At 45.4% G+C, this 15,990-nt stretch overlaps 1 protein-coding gene and 1 long non-coding RNA gene across 2 annotated transcripts in view; one reads left to right on the forward strand and one right to left on the reverse strand.

Moving 5' to 3' along the window:
* LOC310646683 overlaps nt 1–1,734 on the reverse strand; it is an 86,691-nt gene extending 84,957 nt beyond the window's left edge. Inside the window, exons 1-2 of the long non-coding RNA XR_014493742.1 lie at nt 1,530–1,734; nt 1,012–1,182 (exon numbers count right to left, since the gene is read on the reverse strand). This is a non-coding gene — a long non-coding RNA (uncharacterized lncRNA). The remainder of the gene's footprint in view (nt 1–1,011; nt 1,183–1,529) is intronic.
* A 998-nt stretch (nt 1,735–2,732) lies between these two features.
* AACS (acetoacetyl-CoA synthetase) overlaps nt 2,733–15,990 on the forward strand; it is a 39,126-nt gene continuing 25,868 nt past the window's right edge. The window contains exons 1-5 of the mRNA XM_083373325.1: nt 2,733–2,928; nt 7,012–7,115; nt 8,111–8,231; nt 9,618–9,731; nt 13,293–13,390. Of these exons, the coding sequence (XP_083229451.1) occupies nt 2,811–2,928; nt 7,012–7,115; nt 8,111–8,231; nt 9,618–9,731; nt 13,293–13,390 (555 nt within the window). The 5' untranslated portion in view covers nt 2,733–2,810. The remainder of the gene's footprint in view (nt 2,929–7,011; nt 7,116–8,110; nt 8,232–9,617; nt 9,732–13,292; nt 13,391–15,990) is intronic.

Here is a 15,990-nt window from a genome sequence, read left to right on the forward strand (position 1 = left end):
GGACCCCGATTTGGGGGTTTTCGACCCTTATCTGGGCTGTCACACATTATTATTATTATTTTTTTCTGTACATCACATTACATCGCATGTACGAAATAGATAAAACTAACTGAGTTTAAAACTGATTTTTTTTAAAATATATATATATATATAATCCAGGGTTTGTTTTTCTTTTTTTTGCACACAATTTGAATTTATTTGGGTGGGATGCCTTTTCTTTTGAAAACATATCAAATGCTATGGCAGGTTTTTATTTTTTAAATTTATTTATTACATTTGTTGGCTGCCCAAGGTGACTCCTAGGAATAAAAGATAAATCTGAACAAATGTAGGGAGAAAAAAAAATTAAGGAAAAAAATAGGTATTTTATTTTCAGATCTAAGTTTCCCCCCCCCCCTGAACATTTCATTACAGTGAATGCATTAATAGGTTAATATAATTTAGTTTAAAACTGATTAGTTGGAGTTTTTTTGGTAATTGATGTGTTTTTTCCCCAAAGAATCTGAGTTTGGGTGTGATGCTTTTTCTTCACACACACACACACGCACACACACACACACACCCCTGCATACATACATACATACATACATACAGGTAGTCCTTGACTTATAACCATAATTGAGTCCAAAATTTCCATTGCTAAGCAAGACAGTTGCTAAATGAATTTTGCTCCATTTCACACTTTTTCTTGCCACGGTTGTTAAATGAATCATTGCAGTTAAGTTAGTAACACGGTTGTTAAGTGAATCCAGCTTCCCCACACACATGACCCCCGGGACACAACAACCGTCGTAAATATGAGTCAATTTTCACGTGACCCACGGGGAGGCTGCAAACGGTCGTCCGTGAAAAAACGGCCCAAAGTCCCTTTTTTCGATGCCGTTGCAACTACGAACCGTCACTAAATGAAGCATTGCAAATCAAGGACTACATGTAGGACATATCCTGCATTATATATAATTTTTATTGTAGAATTTTACCTGAATAAAAGATAAACCTGAAGAAATATACAAATATGCAAAAAAAAAGTTAAGAAAAACAGATACGTGCAAGATAGAATACAGGTACCGTAGGAAAAAGATATTTAAAGAAACAACGCCTGATCTTTACAACAGTTACAAACTAACATTATCTCTCTTTGTGGGTTGAGTTACATCATTCCCTTCTTCCCATATTCAATACCTAGTAAAGGTAAAGGTTCCCCCGCACATGCGTGCTAGTCGTTTCCGACTCTAGGGGCCGGTGCTCATCTCCGTTTCAAAGCCGAAGAGCCAGCGCTTGTCCGAGGACGTCTCCGTGGTCATGTGGCCGGCATGACTAGACGCCAAAGGCGCACGGAACGCTGTTACCTTCCCACCGGAGTGGTCCCTATTTTTCTACTTGCATTTTTACGTGCTTTCGAACTGCTAGGTTGGCAGAAGCTGGGATGAGTAACAGGCGCTCACTCTGTTACGCAGCACTCGGGATTCGACCCGCCAAACTGCGGACCTTCAGATCGACAAGCTCAGCGTCCTAATCCACTGAGCTACCTATTAATCATCAAATAATCATTTTTTCCCCATTGACAGCAGCAAAAAGACCCCCCACTCCAAAAAGTTATCCTAACCCTAACCGTCTTTTGTAAAAGTCCTTGCAGGTAGTTCTCGACTTAGGACCACAATGGAGCCCAAAGTTTCCCTTGCTAAGCAAGACAGTTAAGTAAGTTTTGCCCCATTTAACGACCTTCCTTGCTAGACAGTTGTTAAGGGGATCACAGCAGTTGTTAAGCCAGTAACCGGTTGTTAACTGAGTCTGCTTTCCCCATTGAGTTGGCTTGCCAGGTCGCAAAAGGGGATCACGTGACCCCAGGACACTGCGACCCTGCCAAGCATCTGAATTTTTGGATCGCATGGGATCTGCAATAGTCATAAGTGTGAAAAATGGTCAAACATCACCTTTTTCGTTGCCGTTGTAACTTTTATTTTATTTTATTTTATTTCCATTTATATCCCGCCCTTCTCCGAAGACTCAGGGCGGCTTACAAGCTTAGCAGTAGCCTTCATTCTATGTATATGCCTGCTTATTAGGGCTTTCACACACACCCCAAGCGGCATTATTACAAAGTCAGCTTAATTATTACAAAGTCAGCCCTAATAAGCAGGCAGATACATAGAATGAAGGCTACTGCTAAGCTTGTAAGCCGCCCTGAGTCTTCGGAGAAGGGCGGGATATAAATGGAATTAAAATAAATAAATAAATAAATTGCCCCCAACAACTTTGAACGGTCACTGTACAAACCGTTGTAAGTCGAGGACTACCTGCATTTTAAATTTCAAGAGTAGCTTGGTCTCCTGGGAGTTTCCTGCGCGACCCGATTCCACCTCTTATTCCTCAACCCGGCCTACCTTGCAGAGTTGTTGTGGAAAAAAACAACAACCCACACCCTGCAATGAGAGGAAAGTCAGAAAGGAAGCCAGGCAGGCATAATATCGAGCTGCGTGGATTCCTACGTGCGCCAACCTGCACCTGGCAGGTTTTTAGGGGGGGGGAGGGAATTTTGCACCCCCGCGTTCCCGCTCGCTGCCGCCGCCCAAAAAAAATCGGCTTTTTGAATTCGCGCACTCTTTTTTTGTTTTGTTGGTTTGGTTTGGTTTTGCTCCGCCCTCTGGCGGAAGCTCACCCGGCGGCGCGAGGAGGTAACGCGTCCTATAAAAGGCGCCGGCAGGAGGCGGAGCTCCGCAGTCCTGCTCGGACCGGCGAGGCGGTCGCTCCGAGAAGCGAGGCAGGGGAGCGTCGGAGGAGAAGCCGGGCTGCGCCCAGAAAGCTTGACGATGTCTCGGGAGTTGGAGATCATGGAAGCGCAGCGGCTGTGGGAGCCGGACTCCAAGCGCAACACCAGCATGGACCGGTTCAGGGCGGCGGTCACCGCGGCTTACGGCATTCGCCTGGGTGAGTCCCTGCGGGGCAGCCGGGCAGAAAAGCCACCCTCCGTCCATTTGCGCTGTCCCCTTGCCCGTTGCACCCCGGTTCCTTCCCTGGAGGCAGAGCCGCCTCCCCTCTTGGCATTTCCAAGAATGTGAATTTCCAAGAATTCCAAATTTGAGCGGGCCCCGAACGAGGAGGGTATATATCGGAGGTGGTGCACGCGACGAAATTTCATTTTGATGTATGCCGATTGGTGCACATTCAAAGTGACAATAAAGTTATCATCATTCCACCCCCACCCCCTCTCCGCACACACAACGGCCCTGCAAGGTAGGCTGCGCGGGGCTCTCCCCGCCATTGCAATGGGCAAGATGCTCTTGCCTGGGTCGGCAACCTGGCGCCCTCCGCAGATTGGAGGCCAGCCGACCTTAGGCTGGGCTGATGGGGACCGGTGGGGGGCTTGTTGGGTCTGGGGAGAGTCGGCTGGGCACCCTGGCTGCAGAGGGAGAAGGAGGCTTACCTTGCAGCAGCAGCAGACGCTGGTGGGGAAGTTCAGCTTCCTCCAGTGGGGCTTGAGTTGTGCTAACCCGCTTGGCACCCGGGCGTGGGGTCTAGCTTGTGAAGGAATCCTCTGCTGCCCCACATTTCCTCCTTTCCTTCCACCCCCCCACCCCCCTACATTTCATCTCCCTCATCTTAGCATGAAATTTACCTGTGGGGCAGGTTGCATGTGCCCAGCCATTCTGCATCCCAGCCACATAACGTCTTCAGCCCCGGCTGATGCAAGATCAGAGCCTTGCTGCCATCACAGGAGCAATTGTGGAACAACCAGGCCCGTCCTGACGTAATTTGCAAGCCAGGGGCTGGGTGGTGGTGTTACCTAAGCGAGGGTCTTCAGGTGTGTTTGCCAACGGAAGAGGGTCCCTGAAGATGGTAGAACTCCAACGAAGGAGAATATTTGTAGCTCAGGGTTGAAATGAGATGGGGGTCCTGGGTGCTCTCTTGAGCCTGCTTCTTTTCTTGCCGATGTTTCGTTACACAAACCAGGTTAACAGCGTCAGTGATAATAAGCTAGTAAACTTACCAGCACTGATGATGTTGCCTTAGCTGGGTAATGAAACGTCTGCAAGAGAACCAAGCAAGCTCAGAGAGCAACCAGGATCCCATAGTCCTTCCTCCCTCCCCTCCATCAATTCCCCTCCCTTCTACCGCTGATGATGTTACCCAGTTTGAGTAATGAAACATCTGCAAGAAAACAACCACTCCAAAAGCACCAAGCACCCCTCGCTTTATAACCTGTAAGGTATCCAGAGTCGTCTTTTTTTATTAGAGTTTTACAGAAACAATATATCCCCAAATCCCTCCCACCCCAAACCTACCCACTTCCCCCTCCCCACTTCCCAGAGCTAAATACAGGATTATAGTTACAATAAACATATTCTAAATAAAAATTATACATAATATACAATTAACCAAATTCATAATGTGCTTTAACTCCCCTTTGATATAACTACAAACAACGTGCCAATAACAATATCCCACTAAAATCTACTCATGAGCTAAATGGAACTTTTTGGACCCATATTTGTTCTGGATATAATTTATCCATCTCCTCCGAACTGAAATATATCTTTCCTGTCGTCTTGTAAGGGAGATGGGAATAGCATAAACATTCAATAAATAATTAAATAAGACTTTGGAGGCCTCTACTGTTGGGTGACCCAGTCTGAACACCCCAGTTTTTTTTTTTTTTTTTGCTTTGCAACCAACAGGATCCCGGAATGCAACCATCGTGTGTATTTCAGCCCTGATCCACGTGGATTTGTGTCATCTTCCAGGGCAAATCTCTTTTTCTTGGGTTGTTTTTTTTTTAAATTCCAAGAAACTGGGCCTCTAGCCCTCAAGGCTTGTAGAAATCAGCATTTTGCATTGGGCTTGGAAGTGTCTTTCCGCAGTGTATGGATCGGCTGCCCGGTTCCTGTTCCCTTCGCCTTGCCTTTCTTCTCTGCAGGGTGGAATCCGTAGAAAAGAGAAGAAGTCGGTGTGTGATTGCGGTTGTGTGTTCGGGTTCCCCAAAGAGAGCAGGTGTGCCAAGGCCTGATGCTTTTTATTAGCAACGGAGCCAGTGTGCTCTAAAAGGAAAATTTTACAGGATTTCTTGTTTCTTAACAACGGAGAATTTGAGGCCGCCAAGTTTTTTCTATTGAGCCAAAACAGAATACCTGCATAGGGGATTCTGAACTACAGTTCCCATGGGGAGAGGCGCTAGGGATTTGTAGTTTGGTCTTCTGGCCATTTGGGACATTACAGATCCCCCCATAATGTTGTCAGCCGGGTGTGATACACGACAAATAACACCTTGCCATGCTGCATGGATTTCATTTGGGCCTTCTGTTTATCAATGGAAGAATAACTGGGCAAATGTTTTCTCTTTATACTTGATGTGAAAAAATGAATGCAAAACATCTTAGATGGAGAAGGAGAATTAAGCAAGGCCTCTGTGCTTTGTGTGTGTGTGTGCGTGTGTGTGTGCAGTTTTAAGAGAGAGTGTTAGCTTTAAAAAATAAAATGTGCCCAAGCATCCAATTGAAGCTGTTGCTCTCCTTTTCACATTTTTTTTTTCTCAGCTATTGCTCAAGTTTACAAGTGTGGTCGTGGGTGTGGGTTTCCAAAATAAAGGGAGGTAGGCTGGAAAATAAAATCTGGTTTAATTGGGCAGCATCCCTGGGTTTAGCTTCAAAGCAACTTCTTTTGCCGCCTTCTCTTCTTCAAGTAAACAATGTGGCTGGGGAAAACTAATCACTGGATCTGGAAAAGTAAATACGGATTTGGCAAAACCTGATATACAGGTAGTTTTCAAATTACAGTTTTCATTTAGTGACTCTGTGAAATTGCAACAGCATTTTGAAAAAGTGACCTGTGAGCTTTTTCACACTTACAACTTTTGCAGCATTCCCGGGGTGTGTGTGTGGGGTGTCCGGTCACATGATAAAAAAAATCATGTTTATGACTCCTATTTATGATGGCTGTGATCCCCTTTTGCTACCTGACCAGCAAAGTCGATGAGAAAGCCAGATTCACTTCACAACCGTGTCGCTGACTTAATAACTGCAGTGATTGACTTAACAACTCTGGGGCGAAAAATTCACATTTTTTGTCGGGCTCAGCTGTCGTAAGTCGAGAACTACTTGTACAACTTTAAGGAGAGAGGAGTAGAATTGGGGTGTCCCGTGCTATCCTTGGCATTGCGTGATAATGTTTTAGAGCTTCGTTTTTGTAAAGAATCCTCACCCCCTCTTTTTTTTTTTTCCTTGCCAGTTATGCATTTCTTCCTTGTAATTCCCCCAGGGAAATAAAATAAAAGGAGAGCAAATAACCAGAAGCAATCTCTGTTTGCTCTAGTAATTTCAGAGACCGGGTTTGTTTGCCTGGGGGGGGGGCGCATCAGAAGCCAAGATGGAGAGACATCAACTGACCCGCTAAATCAGGAAGAGAGAAATAGCACCAAGGGTTGGGGTTTTTTTTTTTTTGCGAGGGGGGGGGTGTGTTTCCTTCCTTTGAAGCATTAGCGGAAACCCAGAAATTTGATTTATCTGATTTTTGTCGGCTTTGGATTAAAGGTGCTCGTGAGGCAAAAGGAAGCCGTTTGTTGCGGACAAGCAAATAGGCAACCGATAATTTAGTTTTTTTATTTCCCCCCCAGGCCTGACAGATGGCTCTCTTTTTTTTTTTTTTGCAATCGATGCTGCGCGTGAGCAGATGGAAAGTAAAACCTGTAAAAGGGTTTGATTTGAGCAGCTTTAATTTGCTTTGCTCGAGAAAAAGGAGCAAAGATGGTATAGAGCAGGGGTCTTCCAACTTGGCCCTTTTATGACTTGTGGACTTCAACTCCCAGAATTCCTCAGCCAGGGCACCCTGGCTGAGGAATTCTGGGAACTGAAGTCCAGAAGTCATAAAAGGGCCAAGTTGGAAGATCCCTGGTGTAGAGTCCTAAGCTGAGTTGTTGAAAGGACTCTGCCGGTTTAGGCAACTGTCTAAAATGGTCTTTTCTAGGGAAAAACGTGATGGAGAAGGTTTAATAACGGGCGTTCTTGTTTTTGCTTCCAGCCAACTACAGCGAGTTGTATCAATGGTCTGTACAGCATTATTCGGATTTCTGGGCAGAGTTTTGGAAATTCAGCGGGATCGCCTATTCTCGGCTTTATGATGAGGTAAGCTGACAGAATATCAGAGTTGGAAGGGACCTGGGAGGTCTTCTAGTCCAACCCCCTGCTCAGGCAGGAAACCCTATACCAGGGGTCGGCAACCTCGGCTCTTTTATGACTCGTGGACTTCAACTCCCAGAATTCCTGAGCCAGCTATGCTGGCTCAGGAATTCTGGGAGTTGAAGTCCACGAGTCATAAAAGAGCCGAGGTTGCCGACCCCTGCCCTATACCATTTCAGACAAATGGCTGGCCAGTCTCTTCTTAAAAACTTCCAGTGTTGCAACCTTCCCCGTTGATTTTGCGTGTCAGGAGCCAGCTAGGGAGGTCACAAAGGGCAGTTACAGGATGCTGCGACCATCGTAATTGTCAAGTGCCCAAAATTTTATCATGTGACTGTGGGGAAATGCTGCGGCAGGCTGAGGATTGTTGCAAGTTACTCATAACTTTAAAGGGTCGCTAGACATCATACGTTGGGGAGTATCTGTACTCTTCTTAGCAGAAGGTAGATAATGCCTTCTTCCAAAGCACCATTTTTTTTTCAAATGTGCCCATCCGGTTGGATTTCCTGGTGGTGCCCCATCCCGGTAGTAACCCAGTCTGATCTTGTTTTTTTCCCCAGGGGAAAAAAATGCACCCTTCTAGCTGAGCGAAATGGACACCCCCCCCAGATGGTGAGGAGGGGCAGAGAAAGACCCTCGTAATGGTGATCCTTTGTGCCCTTACATCAGTGCCTTTATGCACACATAGACACAAATGGGGCTGCATGCGCGCGAGTGGGGCTGTGAGCATGCGCCCTCTGCAAATAGGACTGCTAGTGCCGGCGAGAGGCTCACGCTTCAAGTAGTGCCACCGGCTCGCTTAGCGCCAGTGCAAGGGCGGGCTGACCACGCGCATGAACACCACTGAATGTGGCCTGATGGCCAAGAGGCCACGGCTAGTAGTGGGCCCCGCACCTGACTGCAAAGTCTTCTGTTAAGGATGGTTGATGTGTCTCCACCAGGTGGTTGATCCCTCCAAGGGCATCACAGATGTTCCCGAATGGTTTAAAGGCAGCCGTCTAAACTATGCCGAAAACCTCCTGAAGCATGAGGAGAATGACAAAATCGCTCTCTATGCCGCACGTAAGTCCCCCATGCGAATCTTTGTTACCGCCGGGTCTACAACTATTCAGATCTCTCTCTCTCTCTTTCTCCTCTTCATCTTCATTATCATCTTAGTGGGAATAAGCGTTATCTTTTAGGGGGCCCCCTCTCTGGTTTACAGGGCGGGATTTCCTTGTGGTCTCCCATCCCTGCCTCCTTTTTTTTTAAAAAATCCTTCTCAAGCATTCCTCCACCCAACACAACGGCTCTCAATAGAGGTTGCAGGAATACTTTTATGTCTCCCCAAAACCTCTCGACTTTGTGGGTGCTGGAGTTGTGTGTGTGGCTCTTTTTTTTTTCTGGGTGGGGTTTCTAAATTCCCTCTCTGCTCTCTCCTTTAGTAGATGGAGTTGCAGAAGGCAAAGTTACTTCTTCCCTACCTCCGTAATTGCCCTAAATCTTCGCAAGTACCACTGCAGACATACTGGGCTGTTGATGCATCTTACATCCACTTCCTTTGCACACCTGGATTTTCTCCAGGCTGCTAAAAACCCCTTTTAAGCCTTGGCGAGACACCCCCCCCACACACACACACTCTCTGCCTCGCCTCCTTCTGCCGAAGAATTTTGCAAGTTGTGTTGATTTAGCAATGATGCGCAAGAACAATCAGGAACATTGCCTGTTCTTGTCCTAGTAATTATTTCTGGAACCTGGTGGGAGGCTAGGGTGGGGAAACATCTTGGATTAAATTTGAAGATTTTGGACTCTTTCTCACAAGGAGCACTTGGGTTGGGGGGTGGGTGGGAAATGATGGTTTTGGGCCGCCTGTGTAGAAGATTGTGGGTGTCAGAATCCATTTATATCATATTCATAAATGTATGTTTAAAACATTATTCCATGGATTCTGCCATCCCCCGAAGAGAATGGATGTGTATTGAACTGGTATTAGGCATTTCAAAGGAAAGGAGAAGCCTTTTGAACTGGGGAAACAAAAGGGGGGGGCTAGCATCTGGCTTGTGTCACGGAAGAGAGCAATAAACATGAAAGGTCCTAAGTTCCTTTTTCCCACGAGAGGGATGATAGGAGAGAAAGGATGGGGGACTGACCAAATGGGGCTAAGGGGGGTTAAACCTGGAACTCTATATAAGGGTTTACTTCGTGGAATAATATTAAGTCCTGTCTCGTTTCCTACAACCAAGCATGTCATAGTAAAGATTCTTTTTGGAATAGATTTGACTCCAAGAATTTTGTCTTCCTAAGACGTGGTTTGGGGTGGGTCCTGACAGTGGGTTTGTGCATCCAGCAGCTAGTTGGCTAGGCCACATCTCTGCCTTTGAGCCTGCTAACTTCTTCAGAGGTTAATATATTATTGGTTTTTGACGTCTTGCTGCAAACCTGCCACCGGATCTGACCTTGTTCTCTTAGGGGAAGGCAAGGAAGAGATAGAAAAAGTGACCTTTGATGACTTGAGGCACCAGGTGGCATTCTACGCTGCGGCCATGAGGAAGTTGGGAGTGCAGCCCGGAGACCGGGTTGTGGGTGAGTCCTTCCAGCAATTTCTTCTTTCAACCAGGCTATGCAAACATCAAATCTTGACCGCCTTAAGAAACTCTGCAGAAAGGAATGCACGGAATATGTGCAGGAAAGAACAGGTTGGGTGACTTTGAGCCAAGCGTCGCCGAGATGGGACACTGAAAAATTGATGGGTTATTGGGGGGGGGGGAAAAACCCAACCCAAAATAAAAACCACTTCCAATAAATGACAGGTGAAAAAACGGGATCTTGTTTCACCAAGCGGAATCCCCTTGAAGTGTGGGAGACTTTGCTGAGCCTTCTGGACAGAGTGTGTGTGTGTGTGTGTGTGTGTGTGTGTGTGTGTGTGTGGCTTATGTTTAAGTTGCCACATATTTATAACTTCCGAAAGGGTCTTGGGAATCCACATATGGGCTGGAAGTGGAGCTGAGGACTTCTGATGCCCAGAATGGAAGAAGAAAGAGGAAGGAAATTAGAGGATAATCTTAGCTCAGGGTTGAACTGTCCTTGGTGGTCTCTGAGCGTGGTGGTTTTCTTGCAGAAGTCTTATTCCCACACTAGTTAACCTCACTGTTAGAAGGGAGTGGGGTTTGTGGAGAGGGGAGGATGAGGAAGAGGGGGACTGTGGGGTCCTCGGTGCTCTCTGAGCTTGGTGGTTTTCTTGCAGACATTTCATGAGCAAAGTAGGTAACATACATTTATTTATTTATTTATTTATTTATTTATTTATTTATTTATTTATTTATTTATTTATTTGGATTTGGATTTGTATACCGCCCTATTCCTGTAGGACTCAGGGCGGTTTACAGGGCAGTTAAAACCATGAAATACAAAAAATTAAAATCAATTAAAACAAATTAAATTCAAGCCCCAAGAGTAAATCTAAAACCCAGTTAAATTAACAACCCCACAGTCTGGACCAAACAGATCGAAGAGCCAAGTTTTCAGGTCCCGGCGAAATGAGCGAAGGTCGTCAATGCTAGACTGGAAGGGGGCTGTGGAATGGAGGAGGGGGACGAGGAAGAGGACTATGGGGTCCTTGGTGCTCTTTGAGCTTCGTGGTTTTCTTGCAGTCATTTCACAACCGAACTAGGTAACCGTGCACTGATGATGTTCCCTAGATAGCAAATGAAACATCTGCAAGAAAACAGCCAAGCTCAGAGAGCACCAAGGACCCCACAATCTCCTCTTCCTCCTCTTCCTCCTCCTCCTCCTCCTCTTCTCTGCAAACTCCCCTCCCTTCTAGCACTGATGATGTTACTAGTTGGGTCATGAAATGTCTGCAAGGAAACCCCCAAGCTCAGAGAGCACCAAGGACCCCACAATCATCTCCTCCTCCTCCTCTTCTCCACAAACCGTACTCCCTTCTAACATTGGTGATGTTCCCTAGTTGGGTCATGAAATGTCTGCAAAAAACCACCAAGCTCAGAGACCACCAAGGACCCCACAGTCCTCCTCCTCCTCCTCCTCTCCCTTCTAGCACTGATGGTGTCACCTAGTTGGATAATGAAGCATCTGCAAGAAAACAGCCCAGCTCAGAGAGCACCAAGGACCTCATCGGAGGAAAATCACCTGCCATGTTGCTCTCCAGCACACACTCAGTCAAGGAGGACCTAGATCTCTGGCACCAACCACAGGCCTCCGATTGACCTCTTCTGCCCTCACAGTCAACATTGGCAGCTCATGTCTGGTTGTCGACCTGCAATTGGGTCTCTTGCTCCATCGTCCCTTGTGTTGCAATGCAGCAATTGACACATTGCCTCGGTTTGCGTTGGGTTTTCCCCTTGGAGAAGGTCTTGAGTAACTGGTTGTGTGTGTGTGTGTGTGTGTATGTGTGTAGGTGAGGCCTGGAACTCAGCTTCCTATTGGGAGTTGTGTGCCCCCCCCCCAAAAAAAACAAAACAACCCCCAAGTGGCAATTTAATCCATATTTTTGCCTAATCCTCCAGCCTTTGGGTTGAGATGCTTCCAAAGTTAGGTTAGAAGTGGCCACTGCTTCGCACTTACGACCGTTGCAGCATCCTGCTGGGGTCACGCGATCACCATTTTGTGACCTTCCCTGACGGTTTCCCCCAAGCAAACTCAATGGTGGAAGCTGGACTCATTTAATGGCCATACAGTTCGCTTACTGACTGCAATGATTGGCTTGGCGGGAGGGGGGGGACAAAAAGTTCGCAATCTCTGATTCGACTCATTCAAAAGCCACTTGGCTTAGGAAGGGAAATGCTGGTCCCTACTGTGGCCGTTAAGTCGAGGATTACCTGTAAACCATAGCATGATCTTTTTGGCTTGGGTTGAACAGGATTATCAAGCTGCTCATTGTGACTTATCTTGGCTTTGTGGCTCAAACCAGCCAGGCCTGATCTTGGCCCAGTAAGGAAATAAGCATCGGGTTCCCATCAGGTTTCAAAATCTGTCACCGAGCCTGAAGGACCAGTTTGGGGCTGAGTGTCTGTAGCCATTCCTCTCCTTTGGACCTCGCTGGTCCTCCCTCAAGGGATCCAGCCCAGATCTTGAGGGACCTCCTGGGTGCAGGATCTTCTTCCTTGGTGACCACGGAGATGCTACAATGGACGTGGGTTTTCAAAGAGAAGGGCAGGACGTGGAGCTTCCCTTCCCTCTCCCCAGACACAGTTTGGGATTGTGCAAGCTCTTGCTTTGTGCAATTCAACCGGGTTGTGTCACCTGTCGGGGGAGTCGGCAATTTAGATCTGGCAGGTGAGAGGCATCAGGGACGGTTTTGAGGCAACTTTGACTTTCCTGATCACTTGGTGGCCTAAGTGGGAGAACAGGATAGAAATAGAATAGAATAGAATAGAATAGAATAGAATAGAATAGAATAGAATAGAAAAGAAAAGAAATAAGGAATGGAATAGAATTGAATAGAATAGAAAATGGAATGGAATGGAATAGAATTGAATTGAATTGAATAGAAATAAGGAATGGAATAGAATTGAACAGAATAGAAAATGGAATGGAATGGAATTGAATTGAATAGAATACAAATAAGGAATAGAATAGAATTGAAAATGGAATGGAATAGAATAGAATAGAAAGATTGTAGAATAGAATGGAATAGAATAGGATATAGAATAGAATATAGAGTAGAATAGAATATAGAGTAAAATATAGACTAGACTAGAAATAGAATAGAATAAAATATAGAATAGAGGAGAATATAGAATAGAGTAAAATTGAATATAGAATAGTAGAGTAGAATAGAATACAGAATAGAATAGAATACAGAATAGAGTAGAATAGAACAAAAACTTTATTGTCACTTTAAACGTATGTTAAACAGCATACCTTAAAAATGAAATTTTGTTGCATTCAGCTCTCAAAAAAATACCATTATGCATATAGCCCCGTACAAACACACACACATGACACAGAGAAACCTCACAGTCTAGTTCGAATGTATACAAATACCTGCCCCCCCCAAAAAAAAAGAATCCTGAGAATTTACAAGAGGGCTGCATAAGGAACAAAGCCGTTACAGAATCTGGTAGTTCTGCTCTAACGATCCATCCTTCATCCCTTCCTCTTCCGTTTTTGCCACCCTTCCAGGTTACCTGCCTAACAGCATCCATGCGGTGGAGGCCATGCTAGCCGCTGCCAGCATCGGGGCCATCTGGAGTGCCACATCACCGGATTTTGGCATCAATGTGAGTGGTTCCCCTCCCCCCCCAAATCCTCCTCCTACATTTGCACTTCCCATTGGCGCCAAGCAATGCCAGGAGTCCTCGGCTTACGAGCATTCGTTTAACGACCGAAGTTACAATGATGCCGAAACCCTATCTTAACAAAATGAAATTCACTGTGGAGAAATGTAAAGTCTTACACTTAGGCAAGAAAAACCCAAAGCCCCCGACCTCTGTTCATTTTGCCGGGACCTAAAAACCTGGCTCTTTGAGCTATCTGGTCTGGACTGAGGGGTTTAATGTTTTTAAATTGTGATTTAATTTTTGTGGCTAGACTTAATTTAATTTATTTTAATTTATTTTAATTTTATATTGGATTGTTTTTAAATTTTGCCTTGTAAACCGCCCTGAGTCCTTTGGGAATAGGGCGGTATATAAACCGAATAAATAAATAAATAAATAAATTAATAGCAGCAACTGTGAGAAGGGATCTTGGGAGTGTTAGTGGACGATCAATTAAATATGAGCCAACGGTTTGCACTGGCAGACAAGAAAGCCAGCGCAATCCTAAGTTGCATTAACAGAGGGATTCAATCAAGTTCGCGTGAGGTATTACTAACACACTATAAAGTCTTAGTAAGACCACACCTAAAATACTGCAACCAGTTTTGGTTTCCACACTATAAAAAAGATGTTGAGATTCTGGAAAGAGTGCAGAGAAGAGCAACAAAGATGATTAGGGGACTGGAGGCTAAAACATAAGAAGAACGGTTGCAGGAACTGGGCATGGCTAGTCTAGTGAAGAGAAGGACCAGGGGAGACCTGATAGCAGTCTTCCAGTATTTGAGGGGCTGTCACAGAGAGGAGGGGGTCGACCTATATTCCAAACCCCCTGAAGGCCAGACAAGGAATAATGGATGGAAACTGGTCAAGGAGAGATTCAACCTGGAAATAAGGAGAAATTTCCTGACAGTGAGAACAATCAACCAATGGAACAGAAGTTGCCTTCAGAGGTTGTGAGAGCTTCATCACTGGAAGCTTTCAAGAAGAGACTGAACTGCCATCTGTCAGAAATGGTGTAGGGTCTCCTGCTTGTGCGGGGGGTTGGACTAGATGACCTACAAGGTCCCTTCCAACTCTGTTATTCTGTTATTTTGAAGAAAGGAACTTATACAACTTCGTATCATGTGATCAAAATTTGGACACTTGGAAACTGGCCGGCATTTACGACAGTTGCAGTGTCCAGAGTGTGTTTCACGCGATTGTCATTTGTGATCTTCCCAGCCAGCTTCTGGCAAGCAAAATCAATGGGAAAAACTAGATTTGCTTAATGACTATGGCCAAAGTTGTAAAATCGGGTCTGGCTCGTTTAATGACCACATTGCTTAGCAGTGGAAGTTCTGTATTGTCCTAAATCGAGGACAACCTGTTGACTTCAGATTTGACTTTTTTATGGCATCACCAGAAGAGGGTAGTCAAGTTCCCATTTTTTATCCAAAGACCGAGTTTTTAGGGGGGGGGAAATGGATCTGATGCTTATAGTCACAGTTCATATAAATGTGTGTGTGTGTGTGTGTGTGTGTGTGTGTAAGTGTAATTTAGGGCATTGGACATGCAATTAAGATCTCAGTCGAATGTAATTTTGAAGTCTCTCTGTGTGTGTGTGTGTGTGTATGTAATTTAGGCCACCCGACCTGCAATTAAGATCTCAGCTGAATTTAATTTTAAAAGTCATTCATGGGCTGAGCTGGAAGCAAACTTGCAACATGAAAATAAGTAGCTGTAACATGGCTGGTCTTCTGTCCGCTGGAGATGTTTGGAGGGTGGACATCTAGTTCCTTGAATGGTGGAACAAGCTGAACAGAAGACCCATGGTGCGTGGGGGCCTGACTAGGACAGTGTGTCCCTACTACAGGTCCTGGCTTGTCTGAGTAAACTAAATCTCCATCTCTGGATGCAAGGCGGAATTACATCAAAGGTACAAGTACACACTAGGTGAGACTTGGCTCAAAAACTGTAATTTGTGAGAGGGACCTTGGAGTCCTAGTGGGCGATCATTTAACCATGAGCCAGCAGTGTGCAGCAGCAGCCAAAAAAGCTAATACAATCCTGGGTTGCATAAACAGAGGCATAGAATCAAGATCACACAAACTTTATAAAACCCTAGTGAGATCACACCGGGAATACAATTTTGGTCACCATGTCACAAAAAAGATGTTGAGAGTTTAGAAAAAATTCAGAGAAGAGCAACTAAGATGATCAAAGGCCTGGAGACTAAAACATATGAAGAATAGCTGCGGGACTTGGGTTTGGCCAGTCTAGAGAAAAGAAGAAATAGGGGAGACATGATTGCAATATTCCAGTATTTGGGGGGCTGCCACAAAGAAGAGGGGGCCACGTTATTCTCCAAAACACCAGAGGGCAGGACAAGAAGCAACGGATGGAAACTGATCAAGGAGTGAATTTAGGAGAAACTTCCTGACAGTGAGGACAATCAACCAGTGGAACAGTTTTGCCTTCAGATGTTGTGGGTGCTCCATCACTGGAGGTTTTTAAGAAGAGGTTAGACATTCACTTGTCTGAGATGGTATAGGGTCTCCTGGTTGAGCAAAAGGTTGGACTAG

This window comes from Vipera ursinii, assembly GCF_947247035.1.
Source record: "Vipera ursinii genome assembly, chromosome: 14".
Lineage (NCBI taxonomy): Eukaryota > Metazoa > Chordata > Lepidosauria > Squamata > Viperidae > Vipera > Vipera ursinii.